Source organism: Geotrypetes seraphini, chromosome 4 (genome assembly GCF_902459505.1).
Source record: "Geotrypetes seraphini chromosome 4, aGeoSer1.1, whole genome shotgun sequence".
In the NCBI taxonomy this organism is placed as follows: domain Eukaryota; kingdom Metazoa; phylum Chordata; class Amphibia; order Gymnophiona; family Dermophiidae; genus Geotrypetes; species Geotrypetes seraphini.
Window position 1 is genome coordinate 23,230,789 of NC_047087.1, and position 22,397 is coordinate 23,253,185.

The 22,397-nt window shown below is 43.0% G+C and overlaps 1 protein-coding gene across 6 annotated transcripts in view; it reads left to right on the top strand.

The window, feature by feature from the left end:
• The first annotated feature begins 7,368 nt into the window (after positions 1-7,368).
• C4H16orf46 (chromosome 4 C16orf46 homolog) overlaps positions 7,369-22,397 on the top strand; it is a 28,609-nt gene continuing 13,580 nt past the window's right edge. For 2 of the 6 annotated variants that reach the window (XM_033942030.1, XM_033942025.1), the window contains exons 1-2: positions 7,985-8,102; positions 13,243-13,452. In XM_033942030.1, the coding sequence (XP_033797921.1) occupies positions 13,279-13,452 (174 nt within the window). In that variant the 5' untranslated portion in view covers positions 7,985-8,102; positions 13,243-13,278. The other 4 variants (XM_033942028.1, XM_033942027.1, XM_033942026.1 and 1 more) reach the window with 4 other exon arrangements.

Genomic DNA, 22,397 nt, shown 5'->3' on the forward strand with positions numbered 1-22,397 from the left:
CTCAAAAGGAGAAGAGCAAGAAGGAATTTCTAGACAAGGAAGGATGATTTTGTCAGACTGGAGGAATTTGCATGAAGCTAAACAGGAATTACAATTGAAATTAGAAGAGCTGGAAAAGAAAAGGTATAATCAACAGCATGCCATTAAAATGCTACAATGTCAGAATAAGTTGTTAATGGATAAGGTAGACTCCTATCAAAATGTAACAGGAAAGAAAGCTGTGCAATGTGCACAATATCAATACAAGAAACGGAGGTGGAAAGTGAGTGACAGAAAAGTTAAAATCTTAATTTATCATCTGCCGGATAATTGGAATCCAAACAAACGGGATGGGGAAATTTGGGATTCAAATTATAATAACAGTGAGGAGGATATATGTGTTGAAGGAGAACAGGCAGAAAGTTTAGAAGCAGAGCCTGTGAGGAGACAAAGATTACAGGGAAGTCTACAAACAGGAGAAAATCTAACTAGAAATAATGTTATGGAGGATGTTACTCCACATGAAATCATGGATACGATGGCACGTTTTACACTGCAGCCTGGGGAACCACTAATACAATGGGTAATTCGGGTGCAGGAGATGGGCGCAGCAGGGATTATGTGGGATGCCACAGATGCCCCTAAATTTGTTAAAATTAGTCAAGAAGTAGTACAAAATGCGTTATGGGAGGATCCTTATCCTGCAAATAATGCCCAATGGTCTTTATTAGAGATAATTAGTAGGGGTGTCACGAAGCGATATCCACTTGAATCTGATTGGCCCTCAAATGATAAAATTTGGTATACATTAAAAGATGCTCAAATGAAAATTAAGGAGGAGACTATGAAGGTAGCCTTAGTAATAGGTCACACTGACATATATATGTCATTACCTTTTACTGTGTCCATGAGAAATAAAATTATTAAGTATGCTGCACCAGCATACAAACAGGTAATGATAACTTTGTTGATCAATCAAATAGACAGGACTATTTTGGAAGCCTTAGAAGCGGTCCGACAGTTAGGAGATTGGGGGGACTGGGGACCTCAAAATACTTTTGATAAAAAGAGAAAAGGACAATCCAATTCAAACAGGGCTAAGCGGGTATCTCGGAGGAATATGTTTTTGGCATTAATAAAAGATAGTGTAAAGAGGGAAGAAATAGAAGGAAAAGATACAGGGACATTATGGGGAATGTACAAAAGTAGAGGACTGGGAAAGAAATCTATGCCACAAGCACAAGTGAACAAAGGAGAGAGGGAGGATATTTTGGTGCCAACGGCCCCCCCTGAGGAAACTGCTTCCATTCTTTATCCTGATTTAAAAGGGTGGAAGTGTTGGGAGGATCAATAATGTGAATGCCGAGCCTCAGTGTTTGCCTGGACCAAATTAGAACAGCGTCCACAGGTAGAGATAAATATTTAGTAGAAATCTGGGGAGCAAAAGGTACAAGCTGTAATGGACACTGGGGTGGAGGAATATAAATATCAGGATTGGGGGGAAAATTATACAAGCAGGAAGAATATTACAAATTTTAAAGGTTAACATTACAGCTTTCCGATGGAATCTATAGTTTTGGTAAATTGCCAGACATTCCTATGAGAACCAATGCATTTTTACTATTCCTATAGTGGAGCAATGTCCAGAACAATTTGCATCCACTTGGCAAGGGAGGCAATATACATCTACCAGACTACCACAAAAATACTTACATAGTCCCACTTTCTATCACAAGATTATAGCAGAAAGTGGGCAAAAGGATGCCGAGAGGTGATAGAGAAAGTTAAACAGAAAATTGTAAACTTCCCTTCTCCCCAAAGTAAAAAACAGACTTGGGCCTTTTTGGATTGTGGAGGCAACATATTTCACATCTGGGGTAACATATGGGGTAGGTTGGACAATAAAAAAGTAGAAATATTGCTAAGTGACCTTTATAATGTATAAAGTTTTGTTAGATAGTATAAGGAAGTTGCACTCCAAGTAATTTTGCAAATGTGTCTTTTACCTCAAACATTGTGAACCACTGTACCTGCACGTAAACCTCTCTTGTATATTTTATAGATTAAAACTTCCCTGCTTGCATTCACTTACGATTGTGTGACAGAGCTTTGAAATGGAAGAAAATAGAAAAGAAGACCAGTAAAACTATATAGAGCAATTAACTTAAGTTTCTATCTCTCTTTCTTTTAGAAGCTTAGTATCCAGACATGGTCCGGAGAACCAATTTCACTGTGCCACATTTAAAATACTTCCAGCACTGTGACCTGATAGTGGGAATCCAATGGATACCAAATTTGTTTATGACTCTTTTGATTAATAGTGTGCTTATTTACAGATTAAATTCAACCCTGAATCATTACCGATGGAAGAAAGCATGCCGGAGCTCTGTGTTTATCTGTTTCTGTTATGTGTTGTCTGTTTTAGCTTATGGGGTACCCCAACATTGCACATTGGCCATTTCCAGAGTTTATTCCACCCCTTCTATTAGTCCAAATGGTACCATATCCCTTTCCAAAAAAGATTCCCCCACATACAAGAAAATTTCTTATGAAAACCATGCTCGCAATGATTTTATGCTATAGCTCATACAGCCCAATGATAATTTAGTTAGGGGTTATATTATAAGAGGATATCTGAAGAGAAAAAAATTAGAAAGCTTTATACCTGGTAAAATGGTGTTCATTGGTATTTGATATTTGCTAAATAAAATAAAAAAATGGTCTCTCTTTATTTAACTTACCAGGTATAAACAGTGCAGTGCACATCTCTGACATAAGTTATTTTGGTATTACAATCAGTACGTGTGTATGGTCTCTCTTAAATGACATAATAATTATGTCCAGAACATAAAAAGGTGTATTTTCTGAATGTCCTACAGAATACCTTTAAATGCATTAGTGTTGTTTCTCTTATCTCACACAAATACTACCTTACACACAAGTATTGTGTCAAATGTTATCACATTCTGTACGTGTGTATGGTCTCTCTTAAATGACATAATTATGTCCAGAACATAAAAAGGTGTATTTTCTGAATGTCCTACAGAATACCTTTAAGTGCATTAGTGTTGTTTCTCTCATCTCACACAACTACTACCTCACCCACAAGTATTGTGTCACAGGTTATCACCTTCTGTACATAAAGTGGTTTTTCTCCTTTTTTTCTTATCTTCTCTTTTACCACTAGGGGTGTTTATTGTAACTAAAGCATTGAAGCTAAACAGTCATGATGAAATATTTTCCTTGAAAAATCACGTACTGGGAAATGTTATTCCATATAGACTTTCATCCTTTTGTGATAAAATTGGTCAGCTCTGCTCTCTCGTTCTGATGATTTGGCTAACATGCTAGATTAAGAGAAAATTTCACCAGATCGAGAAGATGACACGCAACCAGACATACAGTCCCGTGCCATGACGCTATTATGTGGCACCGACTTGGGAATAGAAGTGAGCCTATATCCTGCCACTTCACATTAGGGCTGGTCTCTGGGGGTGGTGCACGTGAATCTTACGTGAGTGAAGGCATGTGAGTGGCATAGCAAGCCTATTGAAAATGGAGCATAGCCAGACCCTAACCAAAGCTACTAAGAAAAACGGGATACCAGATAACTGCAGTGATCGATGGTGAATATGAAGCTACCCTAAATGTATGTAAGCCATGAGTAAGAGCACAAATATAATATTAATAAGATTATTAATTTCCATAATTCCCGAGCAAGAAATATTAGAGAATGCAAACATACCAGTTGATGGAAAATTAATTTTCCTATTTTACCTAAATGTAGATAGTAAATACTATTGTTTCTGAAATACTGGCTGGCAAACAAGCATATTTTGGCTCCAGAGGAACAGATGTGTTTAGATGGGAAGGTGAATGGGTGCCAAATACTGCACATAATCATGAACTAACCCTACGATATGATCAGTTAATGTTACGTGTTGTTAATGATACTATCATACAGCAATATACTTTAGATAGTAATGTTTCTTCAGCCTTACAGTGGACTATTTGTGAGATTCGTGTTTTGTCTTTTATTGAATTTTTGATTCCTGCTATGCAAGCTCCCTTTTCAGTATGTTTACAGAATGTTAGTGTGTTGCAGTGGGCAAATAATGCAACTTATCATTTTTATGATTAATTTTTCTTTTGCCGAGGTACTTACTCCAATTGTTTTATTGCTACCTGTAAAGAAAGCCTAGCAATTCTACTAACTTGCATTCTGTGGCAGATCATATTGAAGCTACCACTGCACTCCATGGGTGGGATGCTATTACTAGAGGCAGTGATATGGCACAAAAGGTGTTTCTTCATTTTGTACTCTATAATTTTATTTAGCTATCTTTATGTTAACATTTCTTAATTGTGGGTTTACCTCTTGTATATACAAACGGACACTCTCTCCCTTAATTCGGAGGACTTCTTAATTTGGAGGAGCAGACTTGAGTATCCAGGGGTGGAATGTTATACCCAGGGGGTAATCAGCATAATACGTGACATGTCTCCTCAAGTCTGCTTATCTGACCTCCGTGTCCTGAGTGTTACCTTAATCTCAAAAGGGCAGTAAAGTTTGCTCATTTGAGAGCCTGACTTCCTTTGCAGGCAAGCCGCTCAAATAACATCAGTAAAGACAGATGGGAAACTACATCAAAAGGAAGGAGACAGTGACAAGTATCTGCTAACTTGACCTTTTTGACCTAGGAGTTGCCCAAACAGCATCAAAGGGACAGTGACAAGTATCTAACATCCTGACCTCCTTGATCTCCAAAGGGACAGTGAAACCAGTCTCATGGGAAAACAATCTCTGCAAACACCTCCACAATAACATCAAAAGGACAATAAAGACAGATGGGCCGGTCTCTGCCACACCTCCTTGACCTAGGTGTTGTCAAAACAGAGAACAAAGGAGCAGGACCAGCTGTATTACTAATAGCAGGACCAGCTGTTTATGAACTCCGCAGTTTGCATCCTATATAAGACCGGGATTCTGACCCTGACAGACAGAATCCATAACGTCTGAAGGGAGAAGCCACGATGTCTAAAGGGACAGTCCTTTGGTCCCCCCGCCTATCAATTGCAAGGATTCCCAATTGTGAAGGTGGTCTGTGTATGGGGTCCAGGTGATGCTATTTTATTCTTATATTTATATATATATATATATATATATATATGTATAATAAAGTGTTATTGTTTATGCTTTATATTGTCTGGGTGCTTTTCTGAGTGTCACTGATCATCCCATTTGACAGAAATTAGTGGCGGAACAACAGACAAACAGGATGTCATGGACACAGTTAAGGAAAACGGTTAATCAGCTGACTGGGTTGGAGGGCAGAGGAGTAGGGTTAAGGACTGAAAGCTAATTGTTTTCAGGCTATTCAGGACTGGATGTGCGAAAATCAGTTGAAGTTGAATACGGCAAAAACAGAGGTTTTGAGCATTGGCCGAGAGAAACAATTATTGGCATGCCCTTCTGAGATAGTTTTGGTCAATGTGGTGGTGACAGTACTTCAGCAGTGCAGATATTTGGATGTAACTCTGGACTCAACATTATCATTTAAGCCACAAGTAAAATCAGTGGTGTCGAATGCATTCTTAAAGATTGCTGCGTAGATTAAGAGACGATGGGGCTCATAATCAAAACTTTAAAATGTCCAAAATCCAGCCTATTAGCAGGGACGTCCAAGTGCCGATAATCAAAACTAACTTTCTGGACGTGCAGTAGCACTTCTAAGCTGCTGTGCGTCCAGAGAGCAAAGGGGCATGTTGAGAGGTGTGTTAAGGGCGGGAATCAGGCAGGCTTCAACCTGGATGTACCCCAGTCATAATCAAAGCCTTTCCTACAGGGAACTTAGACACCAGCAATTAGACCTGTTTGAACTGCATCTAAGTTCCACAAAGGTGCCCAAACTGACAAGATGGCCACTGGAGGATTTAAGACATGACCCGCACCCCCCCTTACTTCCCCAGTGGTCATGACCATCTCCCACCACCCAAAGAGCAAAAAAAAAAAAAAAAAAAAAAAACACCTCTGTAGGCTTTCCATGAGCTAGGAACCCCCTTCCCCTGTACCTTTGGAAGGGCAAATGGCAGGAGGGAAGCTCACTGCCTCCTGCCTACATGGCCGCGTGCTATAAATGATGGGGCTTCCCCCTCCAAATGCATCTTGGGATGCAGTGGGAGGGGGCCTTCAGACTCCTGCCTCCCTTCCTTGTACTTTGTTGTGCCGTATGCCTGGAACAAACTGTTCAACTCAGTAAGTCAGGCTTCATCTTTGCCAGTATTCAAATCTGTACTAAAAGAACTGTGTTTAAGTCCTATCCCCAACCCACTTGTAAAGCATCCTTATGTCACACCTTCTATAATTTCCTACTCTACTACGTATAGGGTTACCATATGGCTCCAGAAAAATGAGGACGGATTAAGACATCCGGGTTTTACTTCCATTGCATTCAGTGGAAGTAAAACCCAGATGTCTCAATCTGTCTTCCTTACTTCCATTGCTTTCAATGAGCTTAAAACCCGGAAGTCTCAATCCATACTCCTTTTTCTGGAGCTATATGGTAACCTTAATTATGTGGTGCCAATGGATAGAGGTACTGGCGGAATAGAAATCCCTAATGTAATGTAATTTACCATACAGCTCCAGAAAAAGGAGGACGTTCTGAGACCATCTAACCCTACCAATGCATGGAACAAAATACACTGGCTTCTAAGAAGGTGGCAGCCACAGATAACCCCTTTGAACATCAGCAGGAAAGCTTTCTTCTGCAGCAGTAAGACTGCTTTAACGAGTCTTACTGCCACGAAAGCTTTGGAGCATCGAGGCCCGACATTTTGGCGTCCTTATCACCAATGGCCAAGGGGGCCTCACGTGGTTACATAAGTCATCTATTGAAAATGCCTTGGGGAACGGGTAAAACGCGGACCTCATAGATCTAAAACCGCACGTCCTTAAAAAGCTGAGGTCCGTGCCCCTTTCTGGCTCTGACAGACCTTGATGACAATTGAGCTCTGATGGAACCGTCTCACATGCCCATCGTATATTCCTCATGGTTGTAATGTATCCACATTATCCTAGGGTTTTCATGGGTCCTTGTTTATGTTCTGTATTGGGTATGTTTTCACCCTTTTTTTTTTGCATTTAAATTCCTTAAAGATACCCAGACTTAAACAAATGAGTACCCGCACTCTGGTTCTCGCTTGCTAACATCCTGCTAGCTGTCATTATCTGCTCCATTTCTTCCCACTCCTTAGATCGAATTCAGCGCAAGTCCTTCTAAGGCTGCGGACCTGGGAGAGCAAGGGCTGCAGGTGCCAGGGGGGAAGAGAATCAAGGGTGGCGGGTAACGATATTAAGCACGCGCATTGGAGCCCCCAATCGGGGCAGAGATCGGGTAGCTCGGAGCAGGTAACGGAAGCGGTTCCCTCGACTTGGGCAGATTTCATGGACTGGATGGTGGGGTGGGGGGGAGCCCTAGAAAAGCGAGGCGGGCAAAACTTTTCCGATCCACCTTAAGCGGCGGCAGTCGATTCCCCCCCCCCCCCGCTGGGATTCTCCCCCGCTGGTGACGCAGCGAGGGTTCTGCGGTGAAAGTTGCTGTGTCGGGGCGGGAGCCTCACGTGCCACTTGCATTTGCGCGAGCCTCATTAGCGGATCTGATGGATCCGTCAGAGCTCAATTGCTATCGAGGTCTGTCAGAGCCAGAAAGGGGCACGGACCTCAGCTTTATAAGGACGTGAGGTTTTAGATCCGCGAGGTCCATGTTTTACCCCTTCCCAATGCCTTGTCCTTTTAGCATGTGGCTAATCCCCCCCCCCCTATACGTTTCTCTCTTTCTGTCCTGAGCTTTGGTAGAGAGACAGGGAATAACAGAAAGAGTTCCCCTCCCCATCATAAATGGCGACCCAGGTCCGTTGCAACACCGACAAAGCCTCTCAAAACGCTAACGCCATGCCTATGGGGTTTTGTTTTTTTTCCCCGTCCGCCAGGAGCACGTGACCGTGCGTCACTTCCGCGCGTGCGCCCCTTCACCCCGAGGCGTCAGCGTCGTAACCCCTAGCAACGGTCACGCTTTGTCTCGCTCTCTCCCTTCTCCTCTGAGTGAGTTCCGGGCGGGCGGGTGAGTGAGACGGAGAAGGGGAAGGGGAGACACTTGGGTCTCGCGGCGCCTTCAGGATATTCCGTGGCTGTGCCTCGAGGTCTGCTTAGTGTGTTTGGGAGGCAATTCAGTAGCAGCACCTGGAGCATGGGAAGATACCGCCATTCTGCCCCCCCTCCTTCATTCAAACTGGATGAGATTTCCAAGATTGATGGAAACGGTTGAGAGATTTCATTAGATAGATGCAGGGCGGTTGACTGAGCTGCGCCCTAAAGAAAGCATGGGGGGGGGGGGAGCCTTTTGGCAAGTCTCAGTGCCCCCCAGGTGTGGTGACTTCATTAGGGGGCAATCGGTCTTCCAAAGCAGAAGCATATTTACACATTTCATACCTTGCTAGTAATTCTCCCCTGCTCAACTATTGGTTCTGTTTGTCCGGCTGTATTTAGTTTGTGATTGTATCAAAATTGTTTGTACGTCCTAATTTTTGTAACCCCCCCCCCCCCCCCAAATTGAAGATCAGCAGGACAGATGCTCACTCCCTTCTGCCCCAGTGACCTGCCCCCACCAAACTTAACCCCCCATCCAACCCTTACCCTTCATTAAAAAAAAAAATTGGCAGGAGGGATGCCACTCACTCCTCAGGGGGCATCTGCCACCAGATGCCCCCTGAACCTCCCCCATACCTTGTAATTTGATGACAGCAGGAGGGATGCCCAGACTCTCCTGTGCCGCAGATTGCCATTGAAAAATGGCAGGCCTTCCCCTTCCCAGTGCATCCTGGGAAGGGAAGGCTCACCCTTTTTCAGTGGCGGCCTGTGGAGTAGGACGGATTGAACATCCCTCCTGCTGTCATCAAATTACAAGGTATGGGGGAGGTTTTTTTTTGGGGGGTGGGAGCATCCTTTCTGCCAATTTTTTTTATTTTAACAGAGAGAAGAGGACGACTCAGGGAGGGGCAGTCCTGGTGTGGGGAGGTCATCCCTCTTGCCAAATTTGGCTGGCACAGGGATTTTTTACAGTGGCAGGAGGGAGTGGGCATTCCTCCTGTCTTTCTGGGTGTGTCACTTTCATGGGGGTGGCCATCGGGTTCGTAGACCCGCAGTTGTCATTATCGGGGTGGGACTTGGCTCGTGTGAGTTTTTTTTTTTAGTGGAGCAGATATTACGCATGTGTAACATAGGCATAGCATCTATGACCATTAAAAAAAGGTACGGTATGTTATATTAATTTCAGGGCTGAACTATGGGTAGAACAGGTAAGCGACTGATCTTGACCAGATGCTTTTTTTCAACTCATTAAAAGCGATCACTTTTTTGTGTATCGGGAGCCATGTTAGAGTATCAATCGCTCTGCTAGTTTACATAACCATGGCATTTCATTATTAACAACCTTATTTACATGGCTGGATCAGAGAATGAGCGATCATGCACAAAACCACGTGGTGAGCTGTTTTGTGCATCAGGTCAGCAAATCCAATCATTGCTAAACCAGTTAAAACCAGTTTAGCAACAATTGCTGACTTTAGTGCATCTGGGCCTTGATGTTTTCACATAGGCGCTAATGTGCCAGACCTCTGTTCAGGAACACTTGTTATTTTTAATCACAGTTCTTATACTCCTACCCTTTTGTTGGGCTAGAATCTAGAGAGTTTACAGATCCAAAGTGATCTTAGTTGATAATTTACAAACTGTTCAGGTCCTTGCAAAGTTCAGGTGTACTTTTAATGCTCTTATAGCACATTTTCAAAGAGATACTGTGGTGTTTCTCCTTTGGAAAATAAGCAAGTAGAGAGGATCCATGTACTTTGGACTGTTACAGGTATCTACATGCAGGCTATATTTCTTCCCTGCTCTAAATATGCTTTTTAATATGGCAAAGTATGTTTGCTGTAGATGTACATTTACTTTAGCTATATTGTATTTCAGACTATTTTACCCTGATAATGATGATAATGTCTGTAGAGAGGGTGTTGGTTAAACTTCACCTAGAATGGTATCAAATGCTGAAGGAAGTGGGAACGGACAATGAGCACTCCACTGAAGAACACTGATGGAAAACCAACTTGTTTATTTCATAAAAGGACACAAGCAGAAGAAGCTGTGGACCCGACACAGTACTGTGTTTCAGCGTCTGAGGAACGCCTGCATCGGGGGTCACTAAAAATGGAACCAAACTTGTGGCGTATATGTTCACAGATGACAGGTCTATGGAAGCTTTTCAGTGTTTTTGGTTACTCTGGTATGTTAGTTGAACTGAGCTTTGTTTTATCCCAGACCTGTCATCTATGAACATATACGCCACAGTTTGGTTCCATTTTTAGTAACCCCCTGATGCAGGTGTTCCTCAGACGCCGAAACACAGTGCTGTGTCAGGTCCACAGCTTCTGCTTGTGTCCTTTTATGAAATAAGTTGGTTTTCCATCAGTGTTCTCCAGTGGAGTACTTATTGTCCGTTCCCACTTCCTTTTGTAGTGTTTATACCCATGGGTTCTCTGTCCAGTTGGACTATCAAATGCTGAAGGCCGGAAGGATGCTAAGCTAGAAGAAGAGATTTGTTAATGCCCTCTTCAAGTCTTTGATTAAGCCCTATATGGAGTATTGTTCAGTTTGGAGGCTGGATCTTGCTAAAGACATGAAATAGTTCAGAGAAAAGTGATGTCTTGTAAGACTGCTGCTTTATTCATATTCAATATATTAACAATATATTAACAAAAAAAGCCCCAGATTATAATTTCAATGATCACAGAATAAGCATGTAGCTACATATTCCCATAGAATTCCCTAGGCTCCTCTTATATCCCTAACTCAGCCTATTTCCCTCTCTCCCACCTCCCACTACTGCATCACCAGGTATTATCACTAAGGTTCATAAAAGTCTTGAGGACAGGACCTCCGAAGTGCACACTGTGCAATCAGTCCGCTAGCCCTCCAGTTTATTTTTTGCCATTTCTGGAATGGCTGCCACATTTTTAGAAGAGGCAATTTGGTTATGTCGTAGTTCTGTTAGCTTTGTCATCAGATACATGTAATGCAGTTTAGCCAAAACATGTGCTATCATTGGCAACAGTGAGTGAGGATTGCTCATGCCCCGACTGCACTACCAGACCATCAAAGCTTGTAAGGTAGGCCCTGGAGTGAAGAAGTTATAAGTGATGGTGGGGAGTTGCTTCTGCTCAGGGAGAGGGGCACCTCACTGATTGGGGGGCAATCAGTTACTGTTACTGCTGAAATAAACAAACAAAAAAGTTTTGATCGTCCCCTAAACTAGGATCTTTAATGTTGTGCTAGGATAGAAACTGGGCAGAGTAGACAGATGATAGGCTTCTCGTATACCATCATGTTCTATGTTTCTGTTAATATAATTGGGATAATATTCAGTCGGTAGCGATCGATGTCAATGTTTTCATAAGTTATTACTGTTTGCTGATGCTTTGTCAGCTTAAATTTGTATTTTAGCTAAAGTCTGTTTTTATGATTTTGTACACCGCCTAGGTTGATTGGGTGGTATAAGAAATTTTAAATAAACTTGAAACTTGAATGTTTTGTTAAGAGATGGCTGAATTATGTCTACATATTCAGTGCTAGGTCCTCCTCAGGGTGCCAGCAGTTGCTGGGGAGTTACCCAGACACTACTGCTATTGAATGGTGGTACCTGGTTAACTTAGGACAGCCTTTTTGCTATCCTACGTGTTGATAAGTTGATAGTTATATAAGCACCGCAGCTGAATATCAGCAGTGCCTGGCTAACTCCCAGCTCCATCCATACTCTTACCTTCAACCACTCTGGCACTATGTAAATAGTGCTGCAGTGGTCTGCCTGGATTTTCAGTGGCAGGCTGTAAACAAACCACTGCAGATTGTCTTAATATCCAAGACCTCAAACACCCAAGACACTACTAGAACATATTTTGTGTCCTTGCTGGGGTGAAGTGTTCATCATCGGTCTTGTTTCAAAATTTATTTATTTAGTGCAGGCAAAACCCAAATTCACCTATGTGGTGCTATAATTAATATTAAGAAGAGCACTTAGCTTGTGGCCCGACGGCTACCCAGCCATTTCACTGGCATGTTTCCTCAGGGGCTGATGCTCTTCAAAATTTCATTTATTATCTTTACTTTTCTAAGCCGGTATTCATGGAGGCTCTCCTCGCACTGGGTGGTCTTGGATACTAAGACATTCTGCAGCGGTTTGTTTACAGCCAGTTATCTGTTTATGTACAAGTTGAACAAACTGTTTTTCCATTAATAATCTGGAGCATCCAATTAAATGCCATTAAAAATGTAGTTGGCACTACTTAACCATGTAAGAGTGGCTCCTACAGAAGTAGGGCTAAATATCAGGTCCAGTAATTTTACATAGAACTATGACACCAGATAAAGGCCAAATGGTCCATCCAGTCTGTCCATCCTCAGCATCCACTCTCTCCTCCTTTTTCCCTAAGAGATTCCACATGCCTGTCCCACACTTTCAGTCTTTGTCTCCACCACCGCATCTCTTGCGTAGAATAGTCTCCCGGATCTACCACCCTTTCTGTAAAAAAAGTATTTCCTTAGATTACTCCTGAGCATATCACCTCTTAACTTCCTATGCCCTCTTATTCCGGAGTTTCCTTTCAACTGAAAGAGACTCGCCTCATGCGTATTTATGCCACATAGGTATTTAACTGTCTCTATCATATCTCCCCTCTCCTGCCTTTCCTCCAAAGTATACATATTGAGTCTGTCCCTGTACGCCTTATGACCATTTTAATAGCCTTCCTCTGGACCAACTCCATCCTGTTTATCTTTTTGAAGGGGTGGTCTCCGGAACTGTACATAATATTCTAAATGAGGTCTCACCAGAGTCTTATACAGGGCATCATTACCTTTTTCCCTACTGGCCATTCCTCTCCCTATGCATCTAAGTATCCTTCTAGCTTTCACTGTTGCCTTTTCAATGCTGTTTGGCCATCTTAAGATCATCACATACTATCACATCCAAATCCTGCTCCTTTGCTTATCTGCATTCAACTATCATATTTAATCATTTTTAAAATGCTCTCTAAAGCTTTAAAAACAGATGATACCAAAATATATTCAGTTGAAATGAAGTCAAATTTTTTGACTACAATTTACTTGTTGATGTTATATACTTTAAATTTCTTAAATATTTTGAATTGCAGCTCAAATAATAAACTGAAAAAGAAGTGAAAACCATTATGAAATCCTGTGATGGAAAAGATGAGAGTCAACAAGAAGAAATTCAGTGGAAAAATTCTTATATAAGTGAAACTGGAAGAAACCTTGTTTTTAGTCTTCTAAGGATTAGTGAAAAAAATTCAGAGGAAGATGAAAATTGTATGGAGTCTATTGAAACAGGATGGGAAGGAGCAGTAAGTTTGTCTTAATATCTTGAAGCATAGCTTATTAAGAACAATTTCTTGACAACAATTTAAATCTAGCTGCATATAAAATAAAGTATATGTATGTTTCCTATATGCCTCCTCCTCCTATTTATTATTTCTATAGCGCTACCAGATGGATGCAGCATTGTACAGTAAACATGCAAGAGATGGTCCCTGCTCCAAAGAACTTGCAATCTAATTATCACAGGACCAAGGGTGAATCAATATATGCTGTTCATGAAAGGAAATATAAAGGGATGAAGAGGTAAGAGAGGGTAGGGGCTGCAGAGGGAATGAGAAACAGATTTAGTGTATTACAAGTTAGAAGGGTTAGGACCTAGACACAATTTCAAAAAGCGGGCTTTGAGTACCTCCAGAGATAGAGCCTAGCGTATTGATTCAGGCAGGTCGTTCCAGGCATACGGCACATCAAGACAGAAGGGGCGGTGTCAGGAGTTGGCAGTAGAGGAGAAGGGTACAGATAAGTGAGACTTACGTGAAGAATGGAGTTCCCAGGATAGGATGTAGGGAGAGATGAGAGATATTGAGGAGATGAAGAGTGAATACATGTGTAGATCAGTAGGAGGAGTTTGAACTGTCTGCAGAAACAGATAGGCAGCCAATGAAACGACTTGAGGAGAAGGGTAACGTGAGTATAAGAACACTGGCGGAATACGAGGCATGCGGCAGAATTCTGAACAGACTGAAGTGGGGGGGGGGGGAGATGGGTTAGCGGGAGACCTATGAGAAGCACATTGCAGTAATCTAGGCGTGAGGTGATGAAGGCATGGATAATGGGCTTGGCAGCATGTTTAGAAAGGAAACTTTGGATTTTAGCAACGTTGTGTAGAAAGAAGCGACCATGTTTTGGTGGTTTGTTGGATATGCAAAGAGAAGGACAGAGACAGATGAGTCAAAGATGACCCCTGGGGTTGTGAGCTGACGTGACAGGGAGGATGAGAGCATTATCCACCAAAAAAGAGAATATAGGGAGAGGAGAAACAGGAATAGGAAAAAAGATAATGTTTAGTCTTGGCCATGTTTAATTTTAGATGGCAGAGAGACATCCATGTAGAGAACGTAGGGCGAGGAGAGGCTGTTTTAGGAGGAAAGATAAAGAGTTTAGTCTTGACCATGTTTAACTTTAGAAGGTAGCGAGACATTCATGTAGCATTGTCAAGACTGGATAATTTCTTCCTTTATATGACATTCCATATGTGGAATTTCTCTCTTATATGGCAAACTGGCCCTGCCTGGTGCATCCCCAGGATGCATCAGACTGGGCAGAGGCTGCCATTTTGGAAATGATGGTTTTCATGCAGGAACAAGTAGTCATTGCTCCAGTCTCGTTCAAGGTACAGGGGTCTGGGGAGGGCTTGGAAAGGGGGTTTGGGGGAGTGGATGGGGTATCACGAAGGAAGGGAGGGGGATGGCCATGTTGTGGGATACTTTCTTTTTTTTTCTCCAAGGACAAGCAGACATAATATTTTCACAAATAGGTGATGTTGTCCGACGGAGCCTGATGCAGACATTGTCGAGTGCACTGTTTCTTTAAATCTTTGAGGCAGTGCCCACACCACTCACATACAGCTGCCTTCCTGCCTAATGTCTCAAGTTTTCTGTGGAGCTAAGAGGCTGCAGCCTTTGTCTCTCCGTACGTCAAACCTTATTTTTGTGCCTTCCCAGTATATTTTCTGCTTTTCATAATTTTTCAATTTGTTATATTAGCCTTTTACTAGATTTTGGTTAATTCTTTGACAACTTTTCATTTTTGGGCCTTTCCTTTTCCCATGCCTGTGAGCCATCAACGTTTCCCAGGTTCTTTGTCAGCCGTTTTTCCTTCTGTCTAGGAGGTGCTGAGAGGCTTTAACAAATGTACGAGGGTAAATCAAAAAGTAAAGACAAAATAAATTTTCAGTGCAATAGGTGGACAAGCAGGCAATCTCCCCATGGCTGCGAGCTTCTGCAGAAAGAATCCACTCTGGAATTTTTCTGTAATCTTCCTACTTCATAGAGAGCTCTACTGCCACCTACAGTTTTTCCCTTCTGCATGCGAGCCGGAAGGAGTGTTTCTGTTCATCTCTGCCTTTTTCTTCTTTATTTTAGTTGGTCTTTCATCTTTTTCTTCGGGTTTCGGTGCTCAGTGCTTCCCATTTACAGGGTTCGACTCTGCCTGCATGGAGAAGCAACAAACTGTGCTCTGCAGCTGACAGGCCAATCCTTTGTAGTACCTGTTAGCCAGCCTGCAGAAGTGTAGATATTTTTGGGAGCTCGGGGCCATCCCGGTTAGTATGGCTTACCTACTGCTTTGCATGAGTTGGAGCACCGGTTGTTAGGCATCTGAAGGAGGCTCAGCGGTGTCTCACAGGGTGCTGGCTGCGTTTTTGCCTCTCTCCTTCTGGTTTGTGCATCCATCAGTCCGTGGGGGTACAGTCAGACGCCATGTCCGACTGGCAGCCCGAAGATCAGCATTGGAGGAGATATTCTTCATGAGGTAGTGATTTCTTCTCCCTTCCAGCTACTGTTGAGGGCTGGCTGCAGCACATTGCCAACACAGGTCACAGTAAGTAAGGCTCAATCGGGGTGGGGGATGAATGTCCTTGCACCACATGCCAAATGGAAAGAAGGGATGGAAGCATCAGGCTTAGCCTTTCCTTTGCGCTCTCGGGCTGAAGAACAGCCATCCTGGGTCAGACCAATGGTCCATCTAGCCCAGTAGTGCATTCTCATGGTGGCCAATCCAGGTCCCTGGTACCTGACTAAAACCCAAAGAGTAGCAACATTCCAGCATCTCAAAGAATAGCCAGATTCCGGAACCCCAATGAGAGCAACATTCCAGAGCTGAGATTGTGATGTTATAATGCCTCAGAGCCAACCTCATCAGTGATGTTACAATGGCTTGATTGTCCTATACTTGGCACAGATAAAAACAGCCATACTGGGTCAGACCATCTAGCCCAGTAGCCCGTTTTCACGGTGGCCAATCCAGGTCCCTAGGACCTGGCCAAAACCCAAGGAGTAGCAACATTCTATGCTACAGATCCAGGGCAAGCAGTGGCTTCCCCCATGTCTTTCTCAATAACAGTTATTTACATTACATTACATTACATTAGGGATTTCTATTCTGCCATTACCTTGTAGTTCAAGGCGGATTACAAAAGAATTATCCAAGATGTATTACAACAAGAGCTTACAAAAAAAAAAATTGGTCATTTTCAAAAAGAGTGAGAAATGGGTAAGGTTATTTGTTTGGGGTAGTTGGCTTTAGTGAGAGGTGGAGTTTGAGACTTGCGGTATTATTTCATTATGTTACTGAATTAAAGGCTCTTTTAGAGATCCATTTAAAATAAGCAAAGACACTTTATTAATTTAGAGTCCCAGTAGAGAGTTTTCAATAATGGTGAAAGAAAGCCAGGAGGGTTTAAGAGGAAGGCAGAGTGAACGATCCAAATTTTCCCTGTCATCTCAGCAGTCTGTAGTTACAAGAAAAAAAACCAACACAATTTGAAGTGTCTGTATACAAATGTTAGAAACCTAAAAAATAAAATAGGAGAGTTAGAGTATATAGCACTGAATGATGAGGTAGATATAATAGGCATCTCAGAGACTTGGTGGAAGGAGGACAATCAATGGGACACTGTATTACCTGAGTACAAATTCTATCGCAAGGATAGAGTAGATAAAATTGGAGGGAGGATTGTGCTATATGTTAAAGAGGGAATTGAATCAAATCAAATAAACATTCTGCATGACAAAGATAGCAGTGTGGAATCCATATGGATAGAATTCCATGGGTAAGGAAAGGAATATAAAGGTAGGGTTATACTACCGCCCCCGGGACAAAATGAGCAGAAAGATGAAGAAATGTTTTCAGAGATTAGGAAAGCTGGAGAATGGGTGATTTCAATTAGAACAAGTAAGTTCGCAATAACAATGTAATCTATCCTTACTTATATAAATAGAGCGGCAAGAGGCTTTTTACTACTTTAGAGACCGTATTTCATATCTGCCTCAATAATCTCAAAACTCAGAGCAAGCCCAAACATGAAATGGTTGTATCAAAAACAGTCAGATATGTAAAAAACGGCTCACTGTAGAAAAATTCCCTGCCAAATATAATGGCACTTAGTAGCAAAACTAATGTCACTTAGCTTTTGTTGATGATTAGTCATTCTCCGTTAGTACTGCATTGGCTACACTCGCAGCACTTCTTTCATCTACTTATCATCTTCCAGTGTGGAGATCCCACTTTTTTCTTCCACTTTTGGGTGTGTGATGTTTGTGCTTGCTCTGAGTTTTGAGATTAGTGAGACAGATATGAAATACGGTCTCTAAGGTAGTAAAAAGCCTCTTACCGCTTTATTTATATGGATTATAGATTATATTGATTTCAATTACCCCAACATTGGCTGGTTTAATGTTACATCAGGGAGTGTTAGAGAAGTAAAATTCCTAGATGTACTAAGCCAAATCGACAAGTTAAAAAGTGATAAATCACCTGGACCGGATGGTATACATCCCAGGGTACTAAAGGAACTCAAACATGAAATTGCTGGCCTGCTTTTAGTGATCTGTAACCTACCGCTAAAATCATTTGTAATACCTGAAGATTGGAGGGTGGCCAAAGTTACACCAATTTTTTAAAAGGGTTCTAGGAAGATCCGAGAAATTACTTCCCGGTAAGCCCAACTTCAGTACCGGGCAAAATGGTGGAAATAATTATAAAAAATAAAATTGTGGAACATGTAGACAAACATGATTTAATGAGACGGAGTCAGCATGGGTTCAGCCGAGGGAGATCTTGCCTCACCAATTTGCTTGACTTCTTTGAAGGTGTGAATACACATGTGGATAAAAGTGAGCAGATTGAAATAGTGTATCTAGATTTTCAGAAAGCTTTTGACAAAGTTCCTCATGAGAAGCTCCTGAGAAAATTAAAGAGTCATGGGATAGGAGGCAAAGTTCAGTTGTGGATTAGGAATTGGTTATCGGATATAAAACAGAGGGTAGGGTTAAATGGTCATTTTTCTCAATGAAGGAGAATAGATAGTGGAGTGCCACAGGGATCTGGACTGGACTGGTGCTATTTAACTTATTTATAAATGATCTGGAAATTGGAACGAGTGAGGTGATTAAATTTGCAGATGACACTAAACTGTTCAAAGTTGTTAAAACACATGCAGATTGTGAAACATTGCAGGCAGACCTTAAGAAATTGGAAGACTGGGCGTCCAAGTGGCAGATGAAATTTAATGTGGACAAATGCAAAGTGATGCATATGGGAAGAATAATCCAAATCACAGTTACTGGATGCTAGGGTCCACCTTGGGGGTTAGCGGCCAAGAAATGGATCAATATGATGAAACCTTCCGCCCAATGTGCGGCGGCAGCAGCAGCCAAAAAGCAAATAAGATGCTAGGCATTATTAAAAAAGGGATGGTTAACAAGACTAAAGATATTATAATACCTCTTATCACTCCATGGTGCGACCTCACCTGGAGTATTGCATTCATTTCTGGTCTCCTTATCTCAAGAAAGATATAGTGGCGCTAGAAAAGGTTCAAAGAAGAGCGACCAAGATGATAAAGGGGATGGAACTCCTCTCGTATGAGGAAAGACTAAAAAGGTTAGGGCTCTTCAGCTTAGAAAAGAGAAAGCTGAGGGGAGGTATGATTGAAGTCTACAAAATCCTGAGTGGAGTAGAACGGGTACAAGTGGATCAATTTTTTACTCCGTCAAAAATTCCAAAGACTAGGGGACACTCGAAACTGCAGGGAAATAATTTTTAAATGAATAGGAAGAAATATTTTTTCACTCAAAGAATAGTTAAGCTCTGGAACGTGTTGCCAGAGGTTGTGGTAAAAGCAGATAGCGTTGCTGGTTTTAAAAAAAGGTTTGTACAAATTCCTGGAGGAAAGTCCATAGTCTGTTATTAAGACATGGTGGAAATCCTCTGCTTGCCCTGGATCGTAGTAACATAGTAGATGACAGCAGATAAAGACCCGAATGGTCCATCCAGTCTGCCCAACCTGATTCAATTTAAATTTTTTTAATTTTTTCTTCTTAGCTATTTCTGGGCAAGAATCCAAAGCTCTACCCAGTACTGTGCTTGGGTTCCTACTGCCAAAATCTCTGTTAAAACCTACTCCGCCCATCTACACCCTCCCAGCCATTGAAGCCCTCCCCAGCCCATCCTCCACCAAACGGCCATATACAGACACAGACCGTGCAAGTCTGCCCAGTACTGGCCTTAGTTCAAGATTTAATATTTTCTGATTCTAGATCCTCTGTGTTCATCCCACGCTTCTTTGAACTCAGTCACCGTTTTCCTCTCCACCATTCCAGGCATCCACCACCCTCTCCATAAAGTAGAATTTCCTAACATTGTCTTTGAATCTACCACCCCTCAAACTCAAATTATGTCCTCTGGTTTTACCATTTTCCTTTCTCTGGAAAAGATTTTGTTCTACGTTAATACCCTTCAAGTATTTGAATGTCTGAATCATATCTCCCCTATCTCTCCTTTCCTCTAGGGTATACATATTCAGGACTTCCAGTCTCTCCTCATATGTCTTCTGGCACAAGCCTCCTATCATTTTCGTCGCCCTCCTCTGGACCGCTTCAAGTCTTCTTATGTCCTTCGCCAGATACAGTCTCCAAAACTGAACACAATACTCCAAGTGGGGCCTTACCAATGACCTGTACAGGGGCATCAACACCTTCTTCCTTCTACTGACTACGCCTCTCTTTATACAGCCCAGCATCCTTCTGGCAGCAGCCACTGCCTTGTCACACTGTTTTTTCGCCTTTAGATCTTCGGACACTATCACCCCAAGGTCCCTCTCCCCGTCCGTGCATATCAGCTTCTCTCCTCCCAGCATATACGGTTCCTTCCTATTATTAATCCCCAAATGCATTACTCTGCATTTCTTTGCATTGAATTTTAGTTGCCAGGCATTAGACCATTCCTCTAACTTTTGCAGATTCTTTTTCATATTTTCCACTCCCTCCTCTGTTACAAATCTTGGTATCATCTGCAAAAAGGCACACTTTTCCTTCTAACCCTTCAGCAATGTCACTCACAAACATATTGAACAGGATTGGCCCCAGCACTGAACCCTGAGGGACTCCACTACTCACCTTTCCTTCCTCTGAGCGACTTCCATTAACCACCACCCTCTGGCCTCTGTCCGACAGCCAGTTTCTAACCCAGTTCACCACTTTGGGTCCTAACTTCAGCCCTTCAAGTTTGTTCAACAGCCTCCTATGAGGAACTGTATCAAAGGCTTTGCTGAAATCTAAGTAAATTACATCTAGAATATGTCCTCGATCCAGCTCTCTGGTCACCCAATCAAAAAATTCAATCCGGTTCGTTTGGCACGATTTACCTTTTGTAAAGGATCGGTAGCATGGAATGTTGCTACTCTTTGGGTTTTCGCCAGGTACTAGTGTCCTGGATTGGCCACCATGAGAACGGGCTATTAGACTTGATTCTTATGTAAATATAAATATCCCAGCTGATGAGGACCCTCAAGCTATGTCAGCAGAGGACTTACTCTGAAGGTTGGTGGGGGTCCATTTTGCCAAGCTTTGCAGGCAGTAGCAGAATCCCTGAGTCACAGATGCTGTCAGCGACTGCTGCTATGATTTCCCTTCCCCCCAAGGGCCTTCCTTGGCACCGGGTCCAGCGGGGAAATCTTGGGGGCAGGAGCATGGCCTTCTGAGTAATGCTGCCAGCTCAGCCCTAAAATGCCCTCGTCCCCATTCACTCCACCATATTTAAGGTAGCCCCCACCGGACCTACCGAGGTACCTGGTAGTCCAGCAGGGGTCTTTGAGATAGGAGCATGGCTCTTTTGCTCCTGCCTCCTCAGGGCTGCCTTCTAAAATGGCTGCCAGAACCTTTCCCGGGTGCTTGCGGCATTTTCAGTAATACAGCGAGAGGTTGTGGCAGCCATTTTACAAGGCAACCACGAGGAGGCAGGAGCGAAAGTGCCACATTCCTATCTCGAAGACCCTCACTGGACCACCAGATACTTCAGTAGGTCTGGGAGGCAGAAAAGATGTAGGTTGCTGATCCTGCCCTAGCCCATAAAGCAACTCTTCCCTTCTGCCCCACACCCCTTCCCAACGCATACAGCATCTTTTTTTTTCTTCTCTTCCTACCCATTCCGAGCCCGTGCAGCGTCTCTACCGGCACATTGCCTTCCTCTTTTCAGGCCACTGGCAGCGTTCCTTGCTTCTCCACTCTACTGGCAGCTGACCCAAAGTCTTCCTAGAGCAGTGTTCTCAAACTTGCGGCCCGGGGGCCACATGCGGCCCGCCAGGTACTATTTTGCGGCCCGCGGCTTCTACTAGTGCTGCTCGCTCTTTGCAGTGTCCTCTGGCCTCCCACTCTTACCTTCATATAATTACCGCGGCCTGCAGAGAGGATTGCCGGTGCTGCAGCGATCCTTGCAGGCTGCGTGGTCCTCGGCAGCATGTTCCCACTGCCGCAATCCTGCCCCTGACGTCAGAGGAGGGGCGGGACTGCGGCAGAAGGAACGTGTTGCGGAGGCCGATGGCAGTCTGCAAGGAACATTACAGCACCGGCAATCCTCTCTGCAGGCTGCGTTAATTAGCTGAAACTAAGACTGGGAGGCCAGGGGGAAGCTGGAGGATGCTGCAAAGAAGTGGAGAACATGCAGGCCTTCAGGGGAGGGGGGGAAGATTTATAAACTTTAATAAGACATTAACTATTTTTTCTGCGGCCCTCCAAATACCTACAAATCCAAAATGCGGCCCTGCAAAGGGTTTGAGTTTGAGACCACTGTCCTAGAGGGAGTGCTTCCCACTGATTGCATCAGAAGGAAGCCCTCCTCCATCTGACGCAAAATGTGGCAGAGGGAAAGTTTCCAGGTTAGCTGCCGGTAGGAAGGAATGCTCAGAGGAAGG